This window comes from Triturus cristatus, chromosome 8, assembly GCF_964204655.1.
Source record: "Triturus cristatus chromosome 8, aTriCri1.1, whole genome shotgun sequence".
NCBI classification, from domain to species: Eukaryota; Metazoa; Chordata; class Amphibia; order Caudata; family Salamandridae; genus Triturus; species Triturus cristatus.
The window spans coordinates 1,411,423,894-1,411,436,679 of record NC_140591.1 but is presented as its reverse complement, the minus strand read 5'-3'; the positions used below and the strand labels follow the sequence as shown (position 1 = coordinate 1,411,436,679).

The 12,786-nt window shown below is 41.1% G+C and overlaps 1 protein-coding gene across 3 annotated transcripts in view; it reads right to left on the bottom strand.

The window, feature by feature from the left end:
• The window catches only part of GRM5 (glutamate metabotropic receptor 5), a 967,034-nt gene that overhangs the window by 662,747 nt on the left and 291,501 nt on the right, over positions 1–12,786 (bottom strand). For all 3 annotated transcript variants that reach the window (XM_085623142.1, XM_085623143.1, XM_085623144.1), the window contains exon 3: positions 9,529–9,778. In XM_085623142.1, the coding sequence (XP_085479268.1) occupies positions 9,529–9,778 (250 nt within the window). The remainder of the gene's footprint in view (positions 1–9,528; positions 9,779–12,786) is intronic.

Sequence of the window (12,786 nt, the reverse complement as noted above, 5' to 3'; positions counted from 1 at the left end):
GTTGAATCCTTCATTGTTTTTTAGCTCACTTTGCCACCCCAGATCGGAGCAATCTATAGGCAAATCAGTCTTGACCCTGTGGGGCATGTCCCATGCAAATGTGGGAATCCCTTTGCCTCTGCGCCCGCACCGTATTACGCGGGCGCAGAAGCAAAGAACCTCAGGAGGTGCACTGAGAGTGTGCCATCTAAAAGGTGGTGCACTGTCAGTGCGCCCCGTGATGGCAGCCCTCTCGAGGGGAAAAAGGGGTCTCATGGACCCCCAGACATCCCCTTGCAGGCAGGTGCAGTCACTTACTGCACCCGCCTGCAAGGGGATCTCTAATTCCCCCTTCAAAAGTGCAGGCGGATTGCCGCCTGCACTGTGAAAACACGGAGTGGCTGTAAAGCAGATGCTCTGTTTTTCACCCAAATGCGCTGCCCCAGGGTAGCACGAGTTTGCGGCTGCCTTAGGGGCAGTGAATTCATAGTTATAGGGCACATTTTCACTGTTTGCACCTAGCGCACCTTTTTAAATGTGCCCCCAGCGCAAACAATGAAAATGCGCATTTACCATAATACGGCCCTAGATACACTTGCAGCCAGGGATTTGTGAATCAGGCTACTTGCCTGTTGTTTTAATTATGGAGGTCAATTCACCAAAATGCCCAGGGTAGCGGAAGTGACTTCACATGCAAGTTCGCCTTCCCTTTCACTAACACATATGCATGCTTACACAAAAACACACAGTCACACGTACGCACACACACTCTGCCTAAACATACACACACATTGACGCATACACACACTCTCTTAGATATACATACTCATAAATGCAGACATGCGCACAACATACATACATTTAAAAAAAATGATTTACCTCAGCTGCCAGGGAAAGTCATATTCCAGCTATTTGTATTTTCTAAACTAATAGGGAATAATGTAGTAATATTCACTATTGGTATAAAACATTTACAAAAAGCAAGGAGAGTGAAGCCCCTACCAACGTCCATAAGGACGAGCTGCTTCTGTTACTGGCACTGATGTTGCCACTGCTGAAGCTAGGGGTCGCAAAGGCAGTGCCAGGGGTCACAAGGGGCATGCTAGGGTCACAGCAGCGACCCCTGGCACCACCTAAATGACGACCATGTTTTTTATACCAGGAGGTAACTCAATCTACTAACATTAATAAGACAATATTGAAGATGGCCAAACTGCCTATTTATCACAAAATGAATAGGTTTTCTAACCTGTAAATGAATAATACTATTTTGCCACACCAACATGTACATATTGGGATGGTGTACGTTCTTGCGTCAGTGGATTTGTGGCTATGTCTGAATTTTGCTATTAAATCTGTTGAATATTGAAAATATGCCATTTCCTTTTGGTGCTTGGATCAATTATGTGCTGCCACGTTGATAAAATAAATGCTAAGGGTTCCTCAACTCTGGGCTAATTGAAAACCTACAAATAGAAACATCTCCACCTCTCTTGTTTCAAGAGCCTAATCATGCAACTCCACTCAACTGGAGATTAAAACTGTAGATATTGGTCGCTATATATACCCATCTCCTTGATCTGTTTTTGTGAAGACATTTCCCTGCACAGAGTAATTTAAAGTTGATAAACCCACAGGAGTCAAACTCCTATTGAACTAATGGCAAACACATCTATCAGAGACATCTCATGAAAGGTAATCCACATTAACATATTTACTGGTCTTTATACAAAAAGGGGTCAGCTATCTGTGGTGATTTCTCAAAGTATTTGAAAGATGGCAGCAGAGAAACACTGGCGATAAAGGGTGATCCAATGCACCTAAAGAACATTTTCTTTGATCACATGACACGAAATAGTTGTTCCATAACTAATAGCATTAAAAGCTATGGGAATCTACTACCCACACCACACTTTCCCCCACCGGCCACCAGTATGGTGTGTAATTAATGGACTGATAGACTAGTTTTGAGGGCAGGTAGTGATGGACTATGTATTAGGGGACATGCCATTTGACAGCTGAATATAGAGCAGGACCATGTTCTGCATGTTCTTAACAAACACATGGGTTAAGAACCTGCTTAGTATTTGTGCACCTCACAATGGACAATCTAAACCCAAAGGTAAGGCATGCATATATCCTCTGCCAGTAGCCCCATGTGGACAATATATTGAAATTATGTGGCATTCAATGTGTTTGAAGCACAGGAAATGTGGCAAGTCTTGAACAAACAACACACAAGACAGCAAGCCATGCACTCTATACACTATGCAAATGATAAAGTGAGTGACAGTGAGCTTTACACATTGCACATAAAAAAGGCATATCTGCAGTGCACACGTTCAGCATCTTGGTGCTATTGACATATAGCAGATCCCTATGTTTACCGACCTCAATGGTATTCATTTTGGGTTGAAAGACTGAGTGCATTTGCTGGGACTTGAACCTTTGACAATGGTGCCAAAAAAAAAAAAGAGATTGCTGCATGGTATACCTCTGCTATATCACATACCTTATATCACATAACAACATTCTCTCATCCACATCACTTACCTCCTAGCCACCACATTGGAAGGCTAATCTCGGTAAGTGGATGTGGAGGTAAGAATAATAATGATATACTTGCTTTAGTGATGCCGTGGTAGGCAATGTAGTGGATGCGATACTATTGTAGGTTGATGTTATGTCATGCAACCCTTTACAGAGGATACATTAGTCTTTGGAGCTACCAGACCCCCCTACAGATGTGGCAAAGCTGTAATCTGTTGGTACTGGTGATCTCCAGCCTGTGCAATGCCAAGCTCATGCTCCTAGATTCAGTTTCCTGTGTGCAGCACATCACTGGAGATGTTATGTCATCAGCAATGGCATCAGTATTTTCTGTGGGGTCATCTGTGTGATCATGTGTAAGTTCATGAGTTGTGCAATACGAGGGAAGTGGTGATTTACTAGTTCACCTTAAAATCGAGATAGTTTAGTTTTTTTGCCGGACCTTTAATACCCCTGACTCCTCTTCTTCCCACCTCGCTTTAGCTCAGTAAACACTACAACTTATAAGTGTCACATTTTCACAATTCACTGTACATTTCTTCCACGCTCCTTGTGTTCAGGTTTTACGTCATAAATTGTTGTTTCCTTCTTTAGCAGACCTCTGACAACCCCATAACATCACTATGTTTCCTTTCAATCTGTTAGTGCACATCTTTCATTAAGCAGGGGTACAATGTTGATGCAAGAACAGTAAAACCTGTTAACTTTGCCCTTAAAAGTAAACTACTTTGAAGTGATTCTACATTCGTGGTGGGTGGGACTCTGTTCAATTTAAGACATTCTGATTTTTTCATAATTTTTGAGGTTGTCTCACTGTTATGTCGTTGCTAATTACAATCAGCAGTCACACTTTCATACAGGCAGATTAGGTGCCAACTTGATGTTACTGTATTACTACCAGGGCAGCAACTGGTCACTTTACAATTCTTTACTTATAACCATTACTGTTCTTTCAATTTCAAAAGCACTCGGAAATGATTGTGATTGGATTAACATTCGCAACTTAAAATCAAGGGGTACTTCATACAATTTCTCGTTTTTCAGTGAATCTTCTGTGCAGCAAACATTCAATCAGAGAAAATGAGGATAACAAGTTAGTCTCTGTTCAATGCCACTTTGCACTGATCACGCGTACATCCTACTCTTTGCATCTGGTTGGAAAGATCCATGGAAGATGTTCAGAAAGTTGTCTACAGCACTATCTTTGTGTGTATGTGCAATGTAGCATTTTTTATCCTCATCACAACATATTTATGCTACAGCTCTAAGAATGAGAATCAAATTGTCTGCATAAGATGCTTGACATTTTCCAGGATCCCTCTAGGTCCCAATGTGCCATTCTGAAGCTATGATATATTTCTGGACTGCTGCTCCCAGGCATATACCAGCCATTAATGTCAGCACTGTTATAGTCTGAGCCAACAGAAGCATTCAATTCAGGCATCCAATACAGGGTGCTAATATCAAATACTGCCTCTTCTTCTCACATTAGCAGCACAAAAAACATCTATACAACATAGCTAGTGAAAAGATAGACATTAAATTATTGAGGAATAACAAAGTAATATTCATCAATCCTACTGCTAAAGAGGGATTTTATTCAGAACAAACACCACATAATGGAAACACACAGGGCACTCACATAAACACGTATTGTACAGAAACATGGAAGGTGAAACAGACAACAAATACACGGAACTGACAGGAATCATGAACTGACTGCACCTCAAGAAGGGAACAAACCCTGGCATTTTTACCATTCTTCTTCAAAGAAAATAAAGAAGGAAATGAGCAGTACTAGCACGCTGGATGAAAACAGTTCTAGTTTGGTAGAAAACATCTTAAGGCACTGGTAAGCAAAATACAAAGATATACACGAGATACCATTAATTTTGTAATCAGATTGTCACCATGGACCGACTTCAAGCAACAATTTGAGCAACCATGACTTTAGGTTCACATTCACTCCCATTCCCTTTGAAGATGATATGCCCAATTACAAAATGTTTAGGTTACTGTATGCTTGACCTACTGTTGGACCTGTCATCCATAGAACGGCCTTCCCTGCACTTTTTGCTGTATCTTTTTGGTGGTCTTAGGACTCTGAGCACTTTGCCAGTGCTAACCAGTGCTAAAGTGCATGTACTTCTCCCCTAAACATGGTGGCATTGGCGTATATCTGATTGGCATATTTAGTTTACCTGTAAGTCCCTTGTAAAGTGGTTTAACATGTACCCAGAGCCCATATATTAAACCCTACTAGTGGGTCTGCACCACTGGTTGTGCCACCCACACAAGTAGCCTTTCAAACCTGTCTCAGGCCCGCAATTGCTGGGCCTGTGTATTCAGTTACTGCCACTTTGACTTGCCATTTAAAGCCGCTTGCCAAGCCTTAAACTCCCCTTTTATTACACCTAAATCACCCCTTAGCCAGGCCCTAAGTAACCCTAAGGACAGGGTGCAGTGAATCTGAAAGACAGGACATGTACTTTTAAGTTTTACATTCCCTGGCAGTAACAAACAGTTAAATTCGTTTTTGACTGCTGTGAGGCCTACTCCTCCCATAGGCTTGCATTGGGGATTCCTTAATACGTCCTTTAAGCTGTAATTCTTGACTGGAAAGGAGTAGCTACTTCATGTTTAATATCTTTGGATTGATGGTGATAAATCCTCTCTAATGGTAAAGTTGGATTTGAAATTACCATCTTACAAATGCCACTTTTAGAAAGTTGACATTTCTTGGCGTGGGCGGAGCTCGCAAAAGTTCTGCTATGTGGAATTATGTGCAGTGCCTCAAAAACTCAGTGAGATACCGTGGAATTCCGCGAGTGGGCGGAGCTGCTCAATGTGCCCGTTTGTGCTACATTTTTTACATTTGGTACCGCGACGCGTGTTCTCGTACTCAAAATCGCAAGCAAACGGCACCACAAGGAGAAAATCTGCTCGAGGATGCAGCCACGGTCACTTGCGCTCCCTCCCTGTCTTCAGAAAAAAGGCGCTGGATGTCGCAGGCTCAGCCTAAAGCCGTGCTAGAGGCTGGCAAGTTCCCGCAATTCTCACTGACAGCCGGCAAATCTCACCGGCGTTCCCAAACACTCTGCAAGACTCATCATGGTCGTGCAAATACCCGGCTCGAGCGCGCCAACTGAAAATTAATTCCAGTACAAGGTAGAATCTATCGGGAACTCCACATTTTCCACAGGGCGAAATTTGACGCCCAGACCTGGACATTTCTCTGCTGCTAACTTTGCTCTGTGTGCCTGCAGCATGTCTCTAATACACTTCTGGGCTGGGTGAGAGCTATACTTTGTACATTTCCTCTAGTCGGCCACAACACAGGAAGGGCTTGGTGTGACAGGGGATTCATCTGCATTTATCTGCATACTGATAGCCTTCCTGGGAAGGCAGAGGGAGGTTGCTCACACTTGCATTTGAATAGCTTGGGTCCTGCCCTCACACAAAGGGCTGATTTACCCCCTACTGGTAGTCTGTAGCCAGGGCTGGGCTAAAAGGGATCGTACTGCAATTCAGAGATTTCTTTGAAGTCACCCCCTACATTAAAGGCACATTTGGGTATAAGTACTAGGGCTGTCTTTAGTCCTATCAAATTAGTACACTACTGGACCTGGGAAGAACTCTGCTGGAGTAAAGACTGCCTTGCTGAAAGGATTGCCACTTTGCTGTGACTGACTGTTGTAAGGCACTGCTTCTCTGCTTTGCTTAGCTGCCCTGCTGCCTACTGATCTCTTTTCTGCTGAGGACAAGGACTGTACCCTCTCATTTGAACCCAGAGTGACTCCGAGGGCTTGCCTCCTATTTTCGGAAGTCTCGGGGAAACAAAAGACTACATGCAATCCTGATGGTGCTGCTGGACTCTGCCATCTGTGAGTCCTACCCTTGTCTGCAAAAACCGACTCATTGTCTTGACTGGGTGAGAACTTCCACCACAACACCTCTTTGGCATTGATGCAGAGGGTGCTCGATGAAGAATCCACAGCCTGCACAGATCTATGATGACGATCTGCATGGCTCCATGACGATACATTGCCTTCCCTTCAAGGGTGCCCGATGACGTCTCAGTTACCTGACTGCGTGGAAAAGATAGACGCAGCGTGCCCTCAATGCTTTGTTCTATACAAGGTACTTTTTCAGCAGATACTGCATAGGTTCTGTAGCCAGCCTGCGCTCCATCGCGTTCTGAATTTGCACCGATCCCTCGCAACCTCAAGTAACCTTTTGACCGCTAGTTATTTCCAAAAACTGTTTTTTTCATTTAATCTTTAAAAAGTCATAACTTGAATTCTACTTATTGGATGTTTGTCATTTTGGTCTTGTTTTACTCAGATAATTATCATCTATCCATCTAAACATGTGTGGAGTCTTGTGTTGGTTCCATCGAGTTGGTGTAATTCAAGTGTTACGCAAATACTTTACACATTGTATCTTAAGGTAAACTTGAATGTTCTGTGCCAAGCTACCACAGGGTGAGCACAGGTTAATTTAGGCTGTGTATCTGACTTACCCTGACTACAGGGGTAGCCCTTACTTAGACCCCATGTCTTACACCTACTCATATAGTACTCCTGACTTGCTACAAAATTCTCGGATTATGTCAAGAATAAACCTGGAATTCAGATCTTTGGCTTTTCACCTGGGATTCTGTAGTAAATAAACAGTACTAGAAGATTATTGGCCTGCATCACAAATGTCCTGTTTGCCTTATCACAAGACCCACAGACTATAATGCACTTGTAGTACAGTGGATGGGAGATATCTGGCATGTTTGCGATAGAGTACCCTGACCACCGAATTCTAAGTAAGCCCCAATGTCACATCACAATTCTAGTGAGTAAGAATTGGTGTGCCCGTCAGCAGGGAATTAACAACAAGATGCACTTACTTATAACCAAACCTATGTATTTTATATTTATCTACAACTACCTCTTTTTTAGCATAGAGACTCATGTCCTGAAACAACAGCACCAATAGGAACGTGGATACCCTGCAAAGCACCACCTGATTAATGCACATCTGGAGCACAGATGTCATGTCGCCTGACTCATAACTCCTCTTATTCACCTCCATTGCAATGATGGTCTACTAATGACTACTACTGCAACAGTCACAACAATTTAATGAATTTCATTCGCTCACCAACTTCAAACATGAACATCAATCAGGAAAGATTTATTAAACAACACAATCAACATAATTCTCCAAACCTATTGAACACCCCAGCTACTGATGAAGTGAATGCTTTCACCCTAAACGTGCTGAGCACTATCATTCTCAAGCAATATGTTCTAACAATAGAAATCCAATCCATCTACCCCTAGAACTCCCATTAAGATGGAATGAAAGCTGAAAGGGAGTTGTTCGGGCACCATTCACCCACAGAACGAACATGTTAACTCGTAGTATGTATATTAATTCACAGCTGACATCTACATTTCTTTCAGAAAGGTCTACTTTATGAAAAAGAGAAATTCAATTGGACCAACAGTAGGACCACTCTGTGGCAAACTATTTTGTTAAAACTTGAAAACACCATTGCCTGTCACATCATGCCTCTATTTTACCACTAACAAATTCATAATCTTTTGTAGTTCAAAACATTATACATTAATTCCATCCTGACATCAACATTTACCTTTTAAATGGCTAGTTTGCAACCAATCAGCATAAATGATAACAAAATACACAAAATAAAAAGCAGTCCTTCAGATCGCTTGAACTATTTAAGGAATTAGGGTTGAACTCTGAACAAAACAGAACATGCCATCGTTGTCAGTGAAGCAATTTATTACAGACAGGTATGGTCTGAAACAGTAGATAGAGTCCAACATTATCAGAGGTAGCTTTCATATTTTGGGTACAATTGCAGGTTCGGGTTGACAAGGTTCTTCACAGTGTCATCAGAATATCTATAAATACCTTTTGTGAGACACACATGAAAAAGGTCTTTTTATTCTGTTGGTTTGTTATCACCCCAAAGTGAAGCACTAATAACATGGTCTTATCACTCCAAATAAAATCCAGAACTCTCACCGAGTGGCTTAGACCTGGCTGCTATCTAAAACAAACTTCTTAAAAATGGCCTACATAATCACTCAACCATGAATGGCACTGGCTCACACCCCTAAAAATGCAAATGGTGCCATGCCTGCCATTCACTATAGCGACTAACAAAACCAGTATACAGTACTTTAGCGGATTAAAAAAATGTATGTAACATTGGTGAACCTGTACAGCTATATGAAACAGTTATAAAATGTTTCATAGGGATAAAAACAGGCCATTTGAGGAGCAATTCCCTGGTCCATTTCAATATGAAAATAATTTGCAGATATGTTTGCTATTATTCCACTATTTAAATCGTCTAAGAAAGATGTTTTTAAAAATTCCTACCATTTACAATTACCTGAACGTTTTAGAAATGGTAAGTTAACCATAAAACCATTTAAAAAGGACTGAACATGTTTAAAATGTTAAACAAATATGTGTTTTAGATGTGTTAATGAAAAACCCATAGATTTTAATGCCCTAAAAAAGGTTGAGAATTTCAAAGCCCGAAATTACATATTTTAGTAAGCCAACCCTTGCTATTCAATTGACAGTGTAGCATGTAGTGACGCCTGAATCATTTATTTCCCATTTTGGTCATATTTATTCAAATATAATGATCTGGCAAAATAGCAGAACATTGTTTACAATATCCTATATGGGTAAAACTGACATTAGAGTGACATTCATTTTAGAAACTGAAGTCCTCAAGAAAAATATCTTAATACACATTTTGCAACTAAATGGGCATTTATAGTGTTGCGTATTCTAATCTTAAAATACATGCTAAAGTACCTCGAGTTAAAACACCATAATTTCCATGTAGCTAATTAATGAGCAAATAGATAATGATATTACATTATGTATAATTATCTCACGTAGAAACCTGCGGGTGTCTGGTAAACACTACAACATGTTAATAACTGCAAGACCTACCTGCCCAGAAGCATGAACTCTCCTGACAACCCTTGACGCTTCATGGCCATTAGCATTCCCCTCACAGTCATGCCTTCACAGAAGCATGCAACCACTCGGGCCTTGGGCAGATGACTTTTGAGTTTTTTCAACAGCTTGTCAAAACTTTGCTCCCCAGCGTTGCTGTAGATCTTGTAGGAATGAGCAATGCAGATTCCTTCCTTTGCTGACATATCTTTGAAGGCTTCCATTCCACTTTCTCCATAGTTACCTGAGAAAACAAAAGAAATGATCGAATTAATTTAAAATATATCAATTTCCATTAAATGTCATATTAAGATTACGAATTGTAGCCATGTAATCTTTATAGATGATACTCAATGCATGTTCTTAAGTAGCAATAATAAGTACTATGCCGTGTTAGTACCAACACAAGTAAATTGATATATTTGTTTTATAAATTCATTGATTTAGTGCTTGTGGGAATCCTAGCTGGAGATCCTAGACCATTGAACAAACAGATGTTGTTGATCAGATTAACTTTTACTTTGTTACATAAGTCTCGGATTGCACGAATGATTGCAAATAATTCTAAAGAAACATTGACAAAACCAAGCCAGCTTGAATTTCAAAACACCCCACCTGGTGGTCACTGCAGTGCTGTTAGTTACTGAAGAAACAAACAATGGAGATGTAGAAATATGGCGAATGCCACCAGTGATGTTTATGATCTGCAGCGTAATTATTTCTTTAAAGGTTAAAATAAGCAGGGTACGCAGGAAATAGGGTAATTGTGCATTGCAGAAGGGTTTGTCTGACAATTCAGTATGTGGGCTGGTTTCTTTCCTGTTGGTGGACCGGCTTTATGGTCTGGATGGCCAGTTCTTACCCTTGATTTCCCTAATATTACAATACACATTGCCTGCAACAAGCAAAAATGCATGCAGTCTGTTATACTTAACAAAAATCCTATAAACAGTGTATTTACAAGTTCAAACCTGCCCTGATTCACACAATGTGGGCCACGTTTTTTAGCTATCTGAATTGCTAAATGGGTCAATTTATTTTGATAAACAAGCCTATTTTTTGTGCCAGTCAATCCCTGGACATAAGTTAAAACAAGCAATTTCAAGCATAGGCACAAATTAACAGTGAAATAAAAGACAGACTCCCTAAATTGAGTACATTGTAAATTCAACAATCCGCAGTAGGGGCACCATCATAAATTCGGTGTAATTCCCAAGAAACTGTGGGGCATATGTATAACAAAATGTTGGAGCGTGGAGGTGCCAGCGTTGCTCTCTGACATTTTCAAAACACGAGGATGTGCCATATTTACTACAATGCGGCACACCCCTGAGTTTTCCATAGTGCTGGCGCTAAAATCAGCTGCCTAGCGCCAATGAAGGCATCCTTGCACCATAATGAAAGGGAGCCTGCTTTGCAGCCAATGACTGTTTATGTGCAGGAACGTGTCCCTTCATGCAATTAAACAATCTATATGGCTATTTGTTATGTGTGCTGCATTCTTGCGCAGAGTCAAAGCAGCCCTCAGGAGGCGCACTGACAGTGCGCCATTTAAATGATGCCACACTGTTAGTGCGCCTCCTGACAGCAGCCCTCTTCAGGGAATTAAGGGAGTCCCATGGACCCACCAGATATTCCCTTGGAGGCCTGTAAAGGGATCTCTAAACCCCTTTGCAAGGGTAGGCGGATGCCTCCTGCAGTGTGAAAACACAGAGCGGCTGCTCCATGTTTTCAAATGAATGTGCTGACCCCAGTGCAGCGCAAGTTCGCGGCTGCCCTGGGGGCAGCGCATACACCATAATGGGGCGCATTATCACTGCTTGCGTCGGGCATAAATAGTGATAATGTGTAATACAGCCCCTGATGAGAAATCTACTCAGATCTCTAACACAAATTCTGCTAATATTTAAAAGAGATTAGAAAGGTTAATGAACTGGGCCTATAAATAACAAGCAGCTCCACAGAGGATTGATTTAAACAAATATATCATGAAGTGTATCAAACGTCAGCGAATGGTTAATGAACAGAGCCACTCACTACTTTGATTCAGACATAATAATAGCCAGATCACTGCCAGTAGCAGTGGAATTCATGAATAAACCACAGCCATGAAAGCTACAAGACAATTTACATTTCCTGCTCTTGCTGATTTGCCAGGAGGATCAGAGAGAGATTTACATTTGTGAGGCTCAGCTATAAGGTGAGATTCTCATGATGGTAGCAGCTACTGTCTGCAGTGTATTCAGCATTTCTGATAATGACTGTCAGTGAATCTGTTTGAGCTCCCTGCATAGGACTGAAAAACTACAGGCTCTGCCTTTTAGGGCCACAATTATAAATGCCCCAAATGTTTACAGATCCCCGTGTGTATACCTGTTTGTGCATGGACCACAATTATTAGTGATGTCATCTTTACCACATCTAGTAATTACTGTGTACCATCTGTATCTCTTTAATACATTTTGGCTGAGTTGCTGGGGGGATAGGCTTGGCAAATAGCACAGCGCTAAGTGCTGTAAACACCAACATTAACGTCATGCCTTATATTTTGGGCAATGCCTGGAATAGGTGTTGTTTATGGCACCCCACAAAGTTTGAACCCCATGATGTCTGATTGCACCAGATGCAGTACACTCTGAGTCACTTGTAATGAGGCCTATAATGGTTATAAAACAGTGTGTCACTGGACTGTGTTACTTACCATTCAACCATTTCTACAACATGTGAAACTTTTCCTCAAATGAGCATATCTTCTGCCCTCTAAATGTTACCAAAGCTTTTTACTTTCTGTTTTTTTCCAGGCTTGATTACTTTGAAACTACTCAAAGATTACATTTTTTGGATGCTCTAAGCCTCTGCCAAGCGTTCTCTGAAAAATTATCAGAGGACAGGAAGGGTTAGTTTGTATTAGATTCAGTTTGTACTACAGATTCAGGTATGCATAGGATTTCACACTTGCACTATTGGCTGTGAGGTAATGGTGATTCCAAATAATTTTAGTCAATATGTTTATCTCACAAAAAATATTCAGAATGAGCTTTGTATGGAGTACTTGCAGCATTAAAAGGAGATGTGTGTTTTGAAGGGTGTTTCTATTTAGTTTTGTATATATTGGTATGATTCTCCTCACAGTTCTTTTAGAATGCTGTACAGAAAGCAATGTGCATGTAATTGGCTAAGCTGGAGGTCCACCTATTCTTGGGTTGTGTGTTTTCTGCATGGCCCATTGTATTTTTCCCTATGTTAGCCTAA